This window comes from Eutrigla gurnardus (genome assembly GCF_963514095.1).
Source record: "Eutrigla gurnardus genome assembly, chromosome: 17".
Classification (NCBI taxonomy): Eukaryota; Metazoa; Chordata; class Actinopteri; order Perciformes; family Triglidae; genus Eutrigla; species Eutrigla gurnardus.
The window spans coordinates 8,632,980-8,650,846 of record NC_139928.1 but is presented as its reverse complement, the minus strand read 5'-3'; the positions used below and the strand labels follow the sequence as shown (position 1 = coordinate 8,650,846).

The following is a 17,867-nucleotide window of genomic DNA, read 5'->3' as shown; positions in this document are numbered from 1 at the left end:
TGTATACAGCGGCTGTATATCTTGTATGAGACAAGGTGATAAAAGAGCTGTCAGCTGATAGACCTCTGGCATTTTTTTTTTTGGACCATGCCTCAGAGCAATTTCATCATATAGAACCAAGGATTCACAAGTCATTCGAATAAAGAAAAAAATACTTGGTATTACAAGCAATTAGAATGCCTGTTTTGCTGCGTTTCTTGCATAGCATTAAATATCTAACATTCTATTAGCAATTCAACATCCATTCATATGTATTCTACTGGGTGTCTGAACTATTCACCCATTTAAACGTGTAAAGTACTGGCCAACAGGTAGACAACTCAGAAATGTGTATAAGCCAAGGGAACAGAAAAGCGTTTTTAACTGCAGCATGAATTCCAATAAAAAGATAAGCTCCTTAGATACACTGAGGCTGTTTCTCTGTGAGAGCTGTACATTACCAGAACACTCGGGCATGTTGCCGGTCCAGGTCCCGTTAACAGTGCAGTGTCGGGTAAGCAGGCCAGTGGAGTAGTAGCCCTCCCTGCAAGCGTAAGTTATAGATCTGGAAAACGTTAGCCCGTCATGGATCAGGATCTGGGAATTGCGTGGACTTCCTGGGTTTCCACAGGAGATCACTGAAAACACAAGAGAAAAAGATCGATTAGGTATGATTTTATACACAGACCTGTATCCTGAGTGACCAGAGGAGAATATTTACACTAGTTATGTGTGTGAGTAGATCAGGGAGAAAGACAGTGGTTTTTTGGGAGTGTTGGTACAGTATCATTGCAGACTTTGTCTTTCAACCTAAATACCTAAAACTTACTTTTGTACCCAACCATGAAGCAGTAAATAAAGTTGGTAAAACTCACATGGAAGTTCTAGTTAGCCATCACTATAAGGCAATCAGGCACCGACAAAACTCTTTTAAAATATCTTATCATGAAAGTTTACTTTCTTAAAAATACCCTTTGTCTTTTATAATGTTTTTCATATGTATTATTTTAATTATGTAAAATAAATACTTCTAATCTCTTCCTTTTATATTATTTAATGTGTCTGATATGCGTTCCTCACGCAGTTTCTCTCTGTTCTTCATCTGCCCACCATACAACAACCCCCATCTTCTCATGTTTCCAACTTCATAAGTATCTCCGCTTTGATGGACACATCCTTTGCTCACAGAGTCCCTCGGTGTCTGTCCGGCCGCCATCAATGGTTCTGTTCATTACAGTCTCCAGCTTGCCCCGGGCCTCTCAGAGCTCTGTGGGCTTTGCCCTCCCGTAATGACCAGATGTGGCCTGGCCCTTGTAGTCTGTGCCAACCGAGAACAGGTGGGCAACCTCGGCTAGCGGGCATACCACACACCGACAGGGGATGGGAGAGTGTGTGCGTGTGTGTAGTGGGTGTTAAGAGCACAAGTGAAAACAGCCCGGCAGACACGATGAAGCTGCTGGAAGTAACACATTGTATAAGACGATGAGGGAAGAAAAAGGGGATGTGTGTTCATGGAGACTAAGGAAAGAGCAGGAAAAACAATATAACTGCAGTTAGAAATTACCAGAAGTGCAACTGCACAGATGGCTTTAATATTTTAGTGTTGCTGGATGATCATGCAGTATACAGCATGTGGGTTAAAACATAATGTTATTACGTATGAAGTAAATGCTATAAAACAAATGCAGAAGGAAAGACAAGAGACATGACAGGCAACTAAATAGATGGTGAATGTCTGGAAGAGCTGCAAGGATATTTTTGGCACAAATAAACCATAAGCACTATTGACAGTAATTGATTTGATAATAACTTCCAAAAAAGATCAGTTCTTGAGGTCATCCTTAACAGCCTATCCCTTTTTTACTCTTGTAGTCTCAGCAATAATAATGGATAATGTAGGGTCTGGAGATCCAGATCGATTAGACACACCCGCTACACATTCTGAAAATCTGTTTTTCAGGTGTCAGCAGCCGACTGGATTCAATGTTGCTTAAGGACAAAAATGTAAATTCTTGCGGTGTTCAATCAATAGAGAAAACATTCCCTGTTATTTCCTGCATTCTCTCTTGCTCAGCCTCTGGTTTACCTTTTTGCAAACACACACAAAACACATGCAAATGTATAACGTGCCTTTCATTCAATTTGCAAAGGCAGCAGCTAATTACACAATCAGTGACTACCATATAGATCTACAACCTGTAGCGTATAATGTGCAATTCAGTGGTGGGATTCATTGAGATCAGCTAGCTATGAAAAGTGTGGAGTTGGCGACTTATAAATACTCTACTTACTAAAGCAAAGTAGCCACAATCCAGAATCATTCATTAAGGCAACAATGAGCTCCAAATGAAGAGAATGACTTGGTTGTTTATTACCATGATGATCTTAGTGTTTGAGGAAAAGGAAAAAGAAAAGGAATGAAAAAAGATCCAATTAAAGAAAAGACAGCTTGAAATAAATACAAGTTGCTGAAATGAAATGCAGATGTCTTATACATGGCCATAGTGCATTAGTTGCTCAGTGAACATTAAGTTCAACTTCACTTCATGCACAACTCAACAGCTGGCCTGTTGTCTCTGTTACTACATGTTCACGTGTTGTGTTCATTCATTACTGCTCCAAAGAAGTCTGTTCAACCAGCCATCCTGCATCTTCCACCAGTTATCCAGGTTCAGGTTGCAATTTAATCGGTAGCCCACACATTACTTTCCCAGCGATGTCCTCCAGCTCCTCATAAGGAATCCCAAGGCGTCCCAATGCAGATGGGATATGATATCCCTCCATAGTCATCTGGGTCTGCTCCGGGGTCTCCGGATGGACGTGTCCAGAATACTTCCACAGTACATATGGACAGGCACCCTGATCAGATCTCAGACCAACCCCTTTGCTTTCAACACGAAGAAGCAGCTGTTCTACTCCAAGCTCTTCCCTGATATCCAAGGTGCTCATTCCGTTCCTAAAGGGATGTACAGCTGGAACCTAAATCAACTGCTCCATCGAGACCTTCACTTTAAAGATCACCTATTCATGGCATCTTACCCTCACCTCAGTTCTTCAATCATAAACAAAATGGCTAATAACCTACCTACCGCCCACTGTAAATGTATTTGACTTACCAGTATGCATACATGACTCCCACTTAGCTTATGTAAGGACTGGGTAGACAGGAGCAATGATCTTGAAACCATATATTTGCATAGCTACCACTACAGAACACATGTGGATGATAGGCAGTACTACCATGACCACTCCAGTATGTGAGGGCGAAGGGATGAGGAGACAAGGTTTGAATCCATATGTATCCTCCTGAAACAGAGTGTCCTTGCGAGCACATCGGCATAAATATTTCTCAGCATTCTGATCCTGATTCTGAACCATCACCCCCTTCCACCAGCCCATGTGAAGAAGAAAGAAAGAAAAAACTCACTGTAAATATATGCATGTATTCCTTACCATGACACTCAGGTTGGGTCCCGCGCCAGGTCCCATTGGTCAGGCATGTCCTCTCTGGAGAACCCTTCAGCATAAAGCCGGGCTCACAGCTAAAGCGGACAGCAGCGCCCACTGTAAAGTCTTCTCCCAGTCGGATCCCATGCACGGGAATGCCTGGATCGCCACACAGCCCGGCAGCCTCACCTTTAGTGATAAAACACCAAACAATTATGTGACAAACGGAGTGGAAAACAAATGCTTTCATAGTATAACACAATATTAATAAGAATAATGAGATTAGGGCCCCCCCCTCATTACACACAAAAATTACAATCCTCTAACTCCCCTCCCGAAGGAGTGACAAGCCTCCCAAATACATTAAGTTTCATTATATATATTTGTTCAACATGCAGAAAGGCTGCAATGCAATGTGATTTTTCATCCCATTGATCCAACATGTATTTGCTTCATAATTGCATGTCCTACGTTTAAAAATATCACAGAATATTTACCACTACTGCTCTCTCTCTCCACAATTCTCAAGGTGCTGGTCAACATCGCGTCAATAGTACGTAGCAACGAAAGTCAGGCACGTTTTTATTGCCCGTTGAGAGAACGCTATCAATCCCCGGATATATATGAATGTCATGAATTGTGACATTAAAGTGTCAGCATGCTTTATTGTAGACCTCCCACGGGTCTGTGTGCACGCTAGTGTGTTTTCCTGTCACTATCTACCTTTGTGTATGTTTCAGTGACATCTTTGTGAACGCGCTTGTCTTGGTGACTGTGCACAACCGCATGTGTGGAGATCCCTGCGGCTTGTCTCGTGTGTGTTCGGTATACGAGGAGCTCTGAAGTAAATGGCTGCATGGGGAGAGCGAGTATGGTGGGCTGATGTCTTTATAGTGCTTCATAACCCAGCTGAGGCGTGGGCGTCCCTGTTCCCCGGCCTTAATATGAGCAGATTAAAACGGTTTTATAGAGGACACTCTCTTTGCCCTTGAGGCCAATGGATCAGACAAGCCGTTCCATCTTTGGTCCACCTACTTTGCTCATTACCAGCTAACAGCTGCCACCCAAACTCTTTATTTGTTGTCCCGGCATTACAAGGGCAATCGGTGTAAATGGGTGGCGCTATTACATCTGAATTCATTAAAGTATTAGAAGCAGGGAGCAAGAATGAGAACATAGACGTGAGAACATAATCGTTTCAAACATCAAAGATTATGCCGGTTCCAATCGTTTAGCTCAAGTTGAACTTGAACATTGAGTTTGGAAGCTACCGCAAAATGGGGCCATTTTCAGTTTTATATTTCCGAACTGCGAGACGGTCAATCTGGGTGTAGTTTTCCGTACCGGAGCAGTGTGGTGGCGAGCCGCTCCACTGGCCGTCCAGCTGGCACATACGCGTGGTGTTGCCGATGATGGTACGCTGGCCGATGCAGCTGTAGCGGATGACTGAGCCTACTGTCCGTCGGTCGCCGGAGATCTGGGCGTACGGAGGCATGCTAGGGCGGTCACACAGCACCACTGTCCAATCGAAGCAGAGAGATGAGAGAAAGAGTCAGTCAACAAGTGGAAACTACTCCAAAGCCAAAGTGATAAATACACTGCATGTTGGATAGAATCCTTTGTTTGTGCAAAATCCAGTGTAAGAAACTTTCTTAGGTGATATTGGATTCGTGTTTGTTAGAATGACATTTCACAGTATCAGATCATATTTTAATGAAAACGACATTCCAATCATTTACTCGGTTCAGTCACAATGCTTTATTACTTTATCACACTGAGTCTGATTACAAATGCAAAATGATTAACTCCTATTCATGCAAATAAATCTAGTGGCTCTGAAGCTGTTAGTTTGTTTATCAATTAGTGGCTCAAAAAATGTAATTGATTGTCAACAATTGTGATAATCAAATTCATCATTTTAGGCATTCTTTAAGGAAAATGCATAACATTGGCTGCTTCCAACTCATGACAAGTATTTGCTGCGTAATATCCTTGTAATTTATTTGGGTTTTGAACTGTTAAAATAAAAAAGAAGAAGATCTAAAGACTTCAACTTGGGTTTAGAGAAACGGTGACGGGCATTGAACACAACCTTTTGACATTAGACAGATGTACTGTTCCCTTCTTCAGCACATACAAAAACAATCAATGCAGTGCACTTACAACCAACCACTGAGGTACTCACACAGGCACTTGGGCAGAGAGCGGTCCCAGGTACCGTCTCCCTGACAGGAGATGGAGCTGGTGCCCAGCAGGTAGTAACCCGGGTTACAGCGATACGACACAGCGGTCTGGAAGCTGTAGCGGTGTGGCCCGCTGGGCAGTACCTGTCTGATGCTGTTCTCTACGTGGCCCGGCTCTGTGCAGTTCACAACTGGAGACAAGTATGCGGGGGTGGGGAAAGAGTGAAGGAGCCAGAGAGAAAAAAGACATCATGTAGTCAACCTGGAAATTATGATTTCAATGATTATATTTAAAATGTTAATTTTAGGGAACATGAAAACAATTTGACAAGAATCTTCTTGCTTTTACTCTCTCCGTCCATTCTTTTCCTTGTCTACTTCCACCCATCAAGCATCCATCCATCCCCCCCCAAATGAAGTGGGAGGCAGACTCCGGAAATAAACATTTGCTTCATTAGAGCCAGTCTCCTGCTGGCCGATGTGGTGCTGAGATGGTGATGGATGGGGAGCTCACAGGAGAAGAGGCACCATGTCAGTTTAGCACCAGATGGAGAGAGTTAGGGAAGGGGAGAATGAGGGATGAGTGAGGAGCGAGGAACATCGAAGGGGGTGGGTGGGTGGGTTGGGGGGGGGGGGGGGGGGGGGGGAGGGGTACAGAGTTAGAGAGGAAGAGGGCCTGATTGTGTAGAATGTATTAAAATTAATGAGAGAATATCTGGCTATGACTGCTACCAGCACCAATTCCTCTTCACGTACAAGAACCAAAACCAATGCCTCAACCCAGTCAATGTACAGTTGCTGGTCAACCTAAGTATTAACTATGATGCCAAAGCTCTAATGGCTTCTAAAACACCATCCACGCAGCAGCCACTGTGCCCCAATTTGCCGTGCCAGTCTTGCCCCATGAGTGTGCCTTTGCCACAGCCAAAATGAACCCATTGTATGCTAATGTACCTAAAAGCGTGCTCACTTCTGTGCTCCCAAGTTGGCAAGCACAGCTAAATAACCCACCCACCCCCCACACACACCTGAGTACCTATTAGAATGTATTCCTCCCACAGAGTGCTGGCCCACGGTACTATCATTTACAACTTACCACATAATAAAGTATATTTGAAGCAGTGGGCTTCAGCATGAGACTTCCCTAAGCTTGGAATTTATCTTTGAATAAATGTGCCTGGGCAACACAGGCTCAACAGCGATCCAACAGTCATCTAAAACGGCCGACCTCCTGGTACATTTGTGTGTGGTACAGTGGGCAGGGAGAGAGGAAGCGAGAGGATGAAAGGAAACGAAGAATAACAGTGAGAGGGTAAGACGGGCCGAGGTAATTCATCTCTGTTCCACTCAAAAGTGGAGACCCCCGCTCAACCTATCCTCCTCTTGGCCTCCTGCCAAGGAGCGGCCCGTAGGTGGTGTGTCAGAGTTTGGTTTTTTAAATCTGTCCTGTGTCTCTCGCCTTTTATCACTGAAAGACAAATAAACACGCTCATCCAAAGAAGGCGGCGCTGTGGCTCCGTTGCTGTGACTCAAATCGGCGGTGATTAGAGAGGGATGGCAGACCGGCTGGGCCGGCGGTGCACTCTCGCTCCCCACATAATTGACGGAGCCTACAGACTCTTGAAGTTAAAATCTGCACAGTGGAAATCGTTACCTTTGTTTGACCGTCTCCTACCCTTCCCCGTACCATTTCTCCTGCCTCCCGCACATATCCGCTACTATCTCTCCCTCCGAAAGGAAAAAGTGACGGTTCGGCTTAGCTAAGCTGAGCTGGATGAAGTGGATGTCATCGCAGCACTTGTAGTTTTCCCGCTCAGAGGTGAAAGTATGGCAGACAGGAGAGCGCGCCTCAACAAATACGTCTGGAATGCTGTAATTAAGGTGATAAATCTGATTGACAAAAAGACCGCTAAGCTACTTATGTCTCCACATCAACAGAGAGGATAATGTGTCATCAAAACAGACAACACACACACACATACACACACATACAGACCCTCAGTCTCACACAAAATGCATCTCAGAGTCAGCATCTGCATGGAAACCAGGCCAATGCTAATATGATGTCACTGCTAGAGCGGAGGGATTTAAGAAGCATGTCTGCTTATGCATGCAGCAGCCAAATGCACGTCTCCCTTTTTTTTTTAACAACTGAAGAAAAATTCCTGTGAGACTTGCAACCGCCTCATCCCTTCATAAATGTCTAAAAACAACAAAACATTCTCTCCTCATTTAAAACAAACTCATCATAAGTCAATCTGTCACTGATTCTGTCACTGCCTTGTCACGTTCGGGGCCCGACCTTGCGAGAGGGCCCCTTCCCTGCCTGTCACAAAGCCCTCAGATAGCGGGGACTTGGAGACAGACGTGGGTGCCGAGATTCATCGCTTGTTGCAAAAGAATAAAAAACACCACTGCCAAATTAAAAGACCTCGCCTCGCTACAAAGCAGAGCAGGGCAATTCTTATTCTGAGCAAAGCCAGGATGCTGGTCTCCGAGGGCGGCTGTCTTTCACACAAGCTCAAGGATTCTGTGATTGTTTGTGGTTGTCTGTATGGTTATTAACCAACTTTGTCGTACTGATAGACAGGTGAGCCTCGGGGTGAAACAGAGGTAGCTAAAGTAAAAGGAAACAACATCAAATGTAAATATTATGCCAAACCTCCGTGGACCAAGTGGTTGAGACCGAGGTAATTAAATAATCCAGGCTTCTCTTTGGCTTTTCATTTCAATTTCCCCTATTATGCGTCATTTAAACTCTTTCTCCCTCCGGGTGTCGCTGCGCTTCATCACCACTCTCTCTATAATTGGAGTCATCTATGGTCACAGAACGCATGACCTTGCATAATACAATAAGTCATTTAACACCCACCTACACAGATGGATACGAACAAAAAACCACACCCCTAAAGGCAAATATGTGGAAACGAGCACACGTCTCGACAATGTCCTCATTCGGAGCATTAGCTAGGAACAAAGCTGATGTCAGTGTCTTATTTAGCCATCACATTTTTAGCACGGCATAATACAGTGAAAAACAAACCAATGTGTGAGTTGGTATGCTGCGCTATACATTGCTTGTGTAGCTGTGCTGTGATCATGCATTTGAACACTCTCTTCGTAACTTTATATAAAAAGATGTATGCACATACAGATTTTATAATTATGGATTTGTTAGGAGAAAATAATATGGCAACTTGTTTTCTTTCCTTAAATTGCTTTCTTTTAAATATGTCAACTGCCTACTGCATCCAATGGTATCAACTTACTTTTACACTTGGGGAGAGCGTTGCTCCACTGCCCATTGGCTTGGCAGCTAGATTTGACAGCCCCCTGCAGAACATATCCAGTGTTGCAGACGAAACGCATCGCATCGTTTAGGTTGAACTGGTTTCCTTGGGTCATACCGAAGATCGGGTTACCAGGGTGACCACATGTAATGGCTGGGAAACAGAGAAAGAAAATCAGGGTTACACATTTGCAGAGCAATTTAATGAAATCTTTGGAATTACTATTAAATTACTGAAACAAAAGGCCTGGGTTAGAAAAGGTAAAGTAACACAAAGGCTGTACAGGCACTGTGGGTGAATTCATAAAGGGATTGCTCGGCTTTTGAGGCCGCTAAACCTGCACAAAAAAAGAAATGTGTAATAAGGTACCTGCAAATAGTGAAATACACCCCTAAGCTCTGAACTCTGCTGCCAAGCGACGAGTGCCATAGCCACAGGCAGTTAGAGTGATATTATCATTGAAGAGTTGATAGTAGCACAACCCAAGCCCATAAGCAATGTCCACTTCAACTCATTTCATTTGGGATGCAGTGACAGGATACAATAATAGGTTGTCAAGACAATTACATGCCTGAAGCTCCACTACATGTCATTTTTGAAAAGCCATGGGGGAAAAAAAACAAATAAAATATAAGGTTATTCTATTAATACATAATCAAATTACAATTCCTGAGCATATATATTCCCTTTCCTCTCCTACCTTCAGGAGGTAGCACTCTGACAAGGCCTCTGGCTCAGGCTGACCCTCACCCCTCACAAATGATGCATTGGCCTCAAGCACATCTATACACGTTATACTGCCACAAAGGTAATTGCAATACTCCGCAAAAAGAGCAAATTGCAGTCAGCTGCATAACTGTGGGTGCTGAAATTAGAAAAATATCGGGGCTGATAGAGGTTGCAAGTGATGTGCAATTCATGGTGTGAACAGTGGTCACAGTCCATTCTTTGTGAATTGGCCCCTGAATGTACACACTGAGTAATGACCTAAACTCTTAAGCCACAGGTTCTGCTGCACTTGCAGTGGCTGCATGGATCTATTTTTGCCACGGGCGTCTATTAAAGTAATCTTGTAAATTGAGTTGTATAACAGAGGAAGAATAACTCCCCCATCTTTGAAAATATCATGGTTAATAGATATGAGGCACAGATGGCTTTTAGACTGTATTTTGGTGGTCGGTTCGGTCTGAAGGAGTATAGGTAATATACTGTATGTCTGCAATCATACATTCTTTGCAACTTTGCTGTGAGATTTGTTTTATTTTACTGGTGTTTTGATTATGAAATATTAATCTGAAGCCCTACTCTGGCAATCAGAGGATCTTAAAAGTCTTTAAATATACACTATATCACCCACAGCTGTACTTAACTAACTCTTCTCTGTTGGTACTTACGGACACAGACAGGAGTGCGTCCTGACCAGCGGTGATCCTGTTCACAGATTCGCACCGACACCCCAATGAGACGAAATCCCGGGTTACACTGGTACACAACGCTGCCGCGATAGTTATAATTCTCTCCGATGATCTGTCCATTCACGATGGGCTCTGGGCTGCCGCAATGTCCAGCTACGGAGGAATGAAGGAGGAAAGAGTCAAGGTCAGACGCTGGTGTTTTGAATCGATTTCCTGAAGCTAATTGCTTTAGAAAGTTTGGGTGGTGAAGAGCTCACCTAGACATTGGACCTGCGTTCCACTCCAAAGCCCATTGGACATACACTCTCGGACGCGAGAGCCCACCAAGGTGTACCCTGTGTTACAGGAGAAAATGGCAGTGGCTCCGTACACAGTCAGGGTTCCAATCTTGTTGCCATTCGGTGGAGTCCCAAGGTCCCCGCAAGAGATGACTGAAACGAGAAAACAATATCATGAATCAATTCCACAGGGTCAAAATATAATCAACACTACTAATTTGTTTTGTTTGTGAAATGGTTTTGTTTGGCTCACATTTGGTTTTGGTTAGAAGATTAGTGCCTGTTTAGATACGTTGCTTTCACATTGTCACAGTGGAATACCATACATTTGGATTCAAGTATTATTCATGCTTGACAAAATAACTTTTTCTCGGTGCAAATGAGGGAGTTAATTCAAGAAACTGTGGCAAAACAAGTTTAAACTTACTGTCGCAGACCGGCCGTGGATCTGGGTAGTTCCAGGTGCTGTTGGCCTGGCAGCGAATGACCCTTTGACCCCTGTAGTAATATCCTGGGTCACATATGAGCATCATTATTGTATCATAATGGTTTTGAGTACCATAGATGAGCCTCCATCTCCCATGTTCCACAGCAGAGTGGCCGATGTCAGGGCAGGTCACCGCTGGAAGGTCAGAGTAGACAAACATTATTACCTCAAATATGTATTTGCCTGTCAGGAATATTTGGAAGTCATTGTAGGCAACCATTTTTAAAACACAATGCACGAGTTTGTTCTTTTGATAATACTGCAATAAAATGAACTGACAATAAGAGAAATACTCACGAACACATCTGGGCGGAGCCTCGATGGGGCTCCACCTCCCAGATTCCTGACAGATCACTGAGGTGGTGACAGGCCCGGCAAGCCGAAATCCAGGATTACACTGGTATGTGGCCCTGTTTCCTAGAGAGAAGTCCTGGCCCACGATACTGCCATTGACCGGAGGCACTGGCATTCCACACGACATGACTGGAAGGGAGCGAAGGAGGCGGCGGGATGGGAAACAAATGTGGTCGGTTGAGTGCAAACACAGGTAGGAAAGTATATTTTAATTACAACCGTTGTATGCAAAGTGGGTAGCTCACAATAGGATTGGTGTACAAACACAGTCCCAGAGCCAGCATTGATGTGCTGTAAACATTAGCCCAGCTGCCATCTGCACAACAGTAAACAATCAAGTCTAGAGGGAGTGCATGCAATTCATGTGGAGATTACACCTGGCGCAGACTTGACCAGGCATTGAACGCCCGCCCCGCTGCTCTCGGGTTTCACTTCAGCTGATACTATTAATAACTCTATAGACTCTGGAAGTACAGCTTTCAGATTCCAGGCTTTTGTGATGGAATATAAAGGAAAACCTGAACAGAAACAAATGGGAATTCACTGAGATGAGACAGTAAAATCAAAAATCAAATTTTATATGTTTTTCTTTTTTGAAAAGCATTTTTAAATTATAATTGACAGCATCCAATAGCTATTTCTTTATTTTTAGTTAAATTATTTCTGTCACTCAGTTGAAATTAGGTTATTGCTATTGTTCATTCCAACACTGGAAAAATGAGCACAGTGACAAGCAGATACATGTGACTATAACACACAAGACTGACATATCACACAATTCAGCTCAAGTTAACCAAATATCATTCATCTGATGCAATGTTATCTTCAAAGCAATTCGGAGGAATGGTGAAGTGAGCTTCCTTGAAGCATGCCTTAGGCTGAGGGGCTGTTGGTGATGGCACGCTGTCAGCTGAAATCATACTTTGATCCACAGCAAATGGATCCAGTGATAGCTTTTTTTTTTTTTCAATCAACTTAAATCAGAACGACTGAACTTATAAAATACATTTGCTACAAAGATGTCTTCTTTAACTCAGCCAGCCAGTTTGGCAGCAAATCTTAAATTCTGGTTTTCCTTGCACTGTTTTCAGCTTCATTTAATTAATTATTTTTGAGAAGTGGGACTAAATGCCAAATGAGCTTAGTAACAATGATATAATTTACTAAATGGTAACTTAATTGAGGGATGCTTGTACTACTGTTGATTTGCATTAGCAATTTGCAATTATCCTGCCCAGCTAATTTTGCTATGAACTTGTCTCTCCGGAAGGAAGGAAGAAAAGTAAGACAAAGCAGTCTATTTCAGTATCTCTTTATCTTAAAAAAACGTCTCGACCTTCCTCGTGACCTGCTGCTATGATTGGGCCCTCACCTTGGCAAAGTGGCACCGGTGCGTTCCACTGGTAGATCCCCTGTGCCGTCCGGGTGCATGTGGCACTGCTCTGACCAATAAGCCGGAAGCCCTGGTCACAGCTGAAGCGCAGGGTGCTGCCCAGCTTAGTGCCTGTCAGACCGTGCACTGAGCCATTTACAGGGTTGTTTGGAGGGCTGCAGTAGGCCACTATGGAAAAAAAAAAGATATTGGTAAAGATAAATATATGCGAGGCAATAAAATTGAGTGCAACAAGCATAAAAACCCAATAATGATGCAAGATGATGCAAGTTTTTGTTGAGGAGGTGAAGGATTAATGCAACATCAACAGCACAGAGGCCCAGATCTCTTTTGCATCCATCTTCCACGCCTGGTGTGCTAACGCAGGATATATATATTTATACAAGCGCAACAATGCAATCTCTTTGAGGCAAAAACTGCAGACTAGAGAGAAGAAAAATTGATTAAAGGGAAGTAATGTTCTGCAAAGTGAAGCAGAAGTTTGTCAGCAGCAGCAGAGGAGGATCATAAACGTGATGGATACATAATAACGGGATCAAAGTATCCTTTTTTTTTTTGTTTGCTCAATGAATTGGTGGCTACTAATAATCATGCACAGCATCGTCCCAAATGATTCCGGCAAGTTCCATAAAGTGCATTCTGCAGATCTCACAATAACATGACATCACCGCACACCCACAATACTGAAGAATAAATAACAACATTGAAGAGAACATTTCAGTAAACACTAAATATTGTGACCTTACGGTATTCAAACTTAAAGTCATATTAGCATTGTAATATGTCTTTAACATTTAGATCCGTTATGTTTCTTGGTATATAATACACAGTAGGTGTGCTTCAGGCTCTGGACATTTTGTGAATTAAAGTTTGAAACGCTCTTTTTCACAATCATCAAGAGCTAATTTCCCATTACTGACTTCACACAGTTACAGGTAGAACAGCCAAAAACATTTAAATGTAATGATATTTAATACACCAACTAAGGTTATTCATGTTCCATGGCGAGGCCTTCTCCTGTCTGTCATTGTGACAGGCAGCTCCTGAGCCACCTCAGAGTTCAATTCCTCACTTCTATCTGTGTCTAACTCGTTTGCCCCTCTCTCTGTGTTCCTCGCTCCTTCCCTCTCTCTGCCTATTATAGTACACAGCTTGTCTCGCTGCAATCAGCCCTGCAGCTCAGAGGAATAAGATCTACATTGGCAGGTGACTGGATTGGAATAGATTATAGAGAGGAGGGGAAAGAGGGAGGGAGGGGGTGATACAGGAAAAGGGAGGTTCATAAGAGCATAAGGACAGAAAAGAAGATGAGTGACAGTCAGGCAGACTGTATGTGGATTAAATCGATGGAAAAGATGAACTAAATGAGACGATAGAGGAACACTGAGAAAGGCTATGGATGGAGAGAAAGAAAACTAAGATGGCCGGTTGCTAGAGGAGATGTCTGTGGGTTGGTGATGGAGGACCAGCCCATGGGGGAAAAAAAGAAAAGAAAAAAGGATGGATTGATGAAGGACAGAGCTGAAAACATGAATCAGCCAGTGCCATCTGTTTCTTCCTCCTGACCATGGTACTACAGAAGGCAACTCCATATTGACCATGGCAACTTGACGGTTCTCAGTCATCACTTTGTTCGCCTGTCACTGAGCCTGCTATGGCAAAATCCATCATTGCTAAGAGGGGAAAAAAGGGCAGAGAAGCGAACATCCGGTTGGGGAGACCGAGAGCTCCACTGAGAGGAGAGAAACGATTAGTCAATCTGGTTGAGTGGTGTTGATACAGAACGGAGGGAGCCTTTTAAATATTTACACAGCCATAATTTAGAGCGAGTTATGCAGGTGTCGTATACTAACATATCTTTCATGGGAAAAGGACAGAACAGAAGAATATTAAGCAATACAAGAAACAGCGTTTACTAATTCCCAGGCCTGTGCTGCACAGCGAGCAGTGTTGCAGATGTCTGCCGCCCCCGGTAGGTTGTCATGGAGATGGGTCATATATTTTAGCTGTATTTGGTTGCCAGATTGTTGGTCTAGTAAGTGCAGTAAAGTAGAGGCAACGCTGATAAGATCAAATATACAACAATGTCTAGAAGTAGCAAAGTGCTTCTGAAAATCAATTTGAAATAGAAGTTTTATTTAAAAAAAAGGGTGTAATTTCAGGCAAGTGTATGTCTGGTCTTGACTCACCTGAATAGCGAATGCGAAAGCCTTTGTGGCTGGTAGTGTGATCAAAGGACCAGTGCAAGTAGACTTTGTTACTGGAGCTAGTGATGGTCAGTGGGTTGGAATAGTTACCACTGAGGGTAATCAGAAGAGGGCTCTGTCTGGATGGGCCTGGGTTGAAGGAGAAAACAGAACATTTTTAAGAGAAATCCAGCATTGAAAGTCTCTTTCACTTGTTGCAAAAGAACAAGAGCAGCAATAGTTTCATATACACCACCACTTATTATAAATCTACAAAAACATGCTGTGTTTTCTGTCATCGACACACTTTAATTTAATTCCAGTTTTTCATTTGAATAATTTAATGTATAGAAATAAATTATCATTCTGAATGGATTGATTGATTTTAAAGTCTGGGTTTTGAAATTAATACAATCTTTTATGTCTTTGAGGCATTTTGCATTTTGTTACACTTCCTAAAAAAAAGCAAGAAAAAATATAATATTTCCCTAAACAGCTTGGCAGCCGCAAGGTGAGCAAATGTCTGTTTCCCTCCACTCGGCGGAAGATAAAAAGCACTAATCAGGAAAACTAGTGTGGGTGACCTCCATTTTCTCAGTGGAGCCTGGCAGAGCTGCTGACTGTGCCTTTAATCCCATGCAAATGTACAAGGCAGATGTAGCTGTTCTGTCACCATGAAAGGGAGCCCTTTTCTGTTATTAGATGCAGAGAGCTTTGTTAGGGATGGTAATTTCAGCCGTCTAGCTCATTTTAACCTTTAATTTTGGATGTTGAAAAATGAGCCTTTGACGAAGTAAATGTGGTGGGAGGTCACCAAGACTAGGAACATAACATGATGATAAAATATTCACAATGCTGCTCACTAAATGCCATAATACTGCACGCTGGTCAACTTCACTTTCATAACACATGAGTGACTCACCATCAAAGATCTCAAGCTCATCAAACTGCCGGCTGGTCTGGAACTGTTCTATAGTGAAGGTGACGTTGTAGCCAGGTTCTACTTTGACCACCCAGGAGCAGGACTCAAAGTGGGGGAAGCCGCTGCCTGGTGATTGGCTCATGATGACACCTGTGGACGCTGTCAGCACCTCATTCATGGGACACGTCACTGTTGAGAGAAATAGAAAGCAGAGAAGGAAAAAAAAACAGATTTTCAATGAAAGGAATAACGGTTTGTTCGTTTGAGTGAATTTAATTTCCCTTGAAGCACAAATTGGATTGGTGAGACCCATGTTGCTGTTGGAGGACAACACAATGTGAAAGCATAGCTAAGCTAATTGTCATCCTGGTCCGGATGCTGCCGCGGGATACAAAGCTATTCAGTCAGTCCAGGAAACTCCATATATATTATAAAATATGACTGACTTTCCATCAACATATTTCCTCTCCTTTGCCCATTGTCAGTATGTGACAGATGTGATGGCAGCTTTACAGTTAACGCTCACATCTGCCTGGAAGACCCGTTACTGCGACGCGTCTGGGCGGACCACATCCACCAGCTCATCGTATTCCCCCAGCCATTGGTAATCTTGTGGGACATCTTGATGGCATCCTTTGACAGGTTCATCTGTACTATCTGACGTTACATGAGGCTCCTGTCTGTTGAGCGTTTGGTGTGATGCACGGAAGTCAACCTAATCTGCCAGAGCTCTCCGCATACACTTACTAAAAATGAATTGTAGCAGGAAAGGAAGCCGATGCTGCAACGGTGACACAATGCAGCTGCTGCACAGTTATTTTCTTCCTATGGTTTTCGGCGGATCACCTAACGGTGCTGAGTGCTGAAGAGGAAGGCTGTGCGATAACTGTACAGCAGAGAAAGATATACATTTCTTTTCGTATTTGCTTGTGATTGCTTCTTGCAGATAAGTGAGATACAGCTAACTTCATTAAGTAAACATCCTCCGTGAAATGAACTGTTTTCTATACCATTGCTTTCTATATTGGCAAGAACCCTAAGGGCCTACTTTGGCATACATAATAGTATGAAGTGTTTTAATACTTAAACCGTGCTGGAACTTAACCTGGCAACTTGATGAGCTCTACAATTAAAAAAAGGATAATTTCAGAATAAAGCACACGTTTCCTTGTGTGTCAGGGGCTTACTTACACTCATAGCAGAAATAACAAAATAAGAGATGCATAGATAAATATGATTAAAACATCATGTGACCTGGTGCTTTTTTGCAGTCAGGTACATTGTGTGCATGTGTGTCAACCTAGTACAGCAGAATATCTAGCCCCAGGTGTAAATGCCCCTACTGTGTGCCACAATGTGAATACTGAACCCCTTTCTGCCTCAGGGCAAGACAGCACTTGCAGGTCTTTCATTACAGTGAGAAATAACGAATGCTCTGAAACACAATCGAGCATTCGAGTCTCTTTTGTGGGATGGTGTGTAAACTTGCTTTTGTGCATTTGGACAGGCTGCTGCGTGATTCTGTCAATGCACTGTTGTGTGTTTCTTGGCTTGTTCAACCTCCGCTCTGTGTGTTCACAGGGGAGGAGATTATTACATTCACAGGAAAAACATCATGGCATTCAGCCTGGGTTAAAAAGCATTTGCAAAAACATTCTTGGCATTTTTTTTCAACCGTGTGTCAACATGGTGGGATTTATTGCCTCAGGAAATCTCAAGTAACATCAGGTAAGCTGTCACTCACAGGCCAGGCATGTTGCAATTAGGCATGTTCCTGTCAAATGCTTTTGCCACAACTGTCTGGAGTTTGTTGTATTGGTGTATGCTGCAATCCTAACAAAATGTTACTGCAAGTGAACATAAATATCTGCACATGTTGGTGAACACAAAACGGTATTTTGGGGGGGGCTTTTTATGTCTTTATGAGTAGTTA

The 17,867-nt window shown here is 43.1% G+C and overlaps 1 protein-coding gene across 1 annotated transcript in view; it reads right to left on the bottom strand.

Moving 5' to 3' along the window:
- csmd2 (CUB and Sushi multiple domains 2) overlaps positions 1-17,867 on the bottom strand; it is a 230,847-nt gene that overhangs the window by 18,818 nt on the left and 194,162 nt on the right. Inside the window, exons 48-59 of the mRNA XM_084032112.1 lie at positions 15,935-16,123; positions 15,016-15,162; positions 12,806-12,994; positions 11,377-11,562; positions 11,020-11,214; positions 10,572-10,745; positions 10,294-10,467; positions 8,879-9,052; positions 5,612-5,800; positions 4,771-4,944; positions 3,433-3,615; positions 441-617 (exon numbers count right to left, since the gene is read on the bottom strand). Of these exons, the coding sequence (XP_083888238.1) occupies positions 441-617; positions 3,433-3,615; positions 4,771-4,944; positions 5,612-5,800; positions 8,879-9,052; positions 10,294-10,467; positions 10,572-10,745; positions 11,020-11,214; positions 11,377-11,562; positions 12,806-12,994; positions 15,016-15,162; positions 15,935-16,123 (2,151 nt within the window). The remainder of the gene's footprint in view (positions 1-440; positions 618-3,432; positions 3,616-4,770; positions 4,945-5,611; positions 5,801-8,878; positions 9,053-10,293; positions 10,468-10,571; positions 10,746-11,019; positions 11,215-11,376; positions 11,563-12,805; positions 12,995-15,015; positions 15,163-15,934; positions 16,124-17,867) is intronic.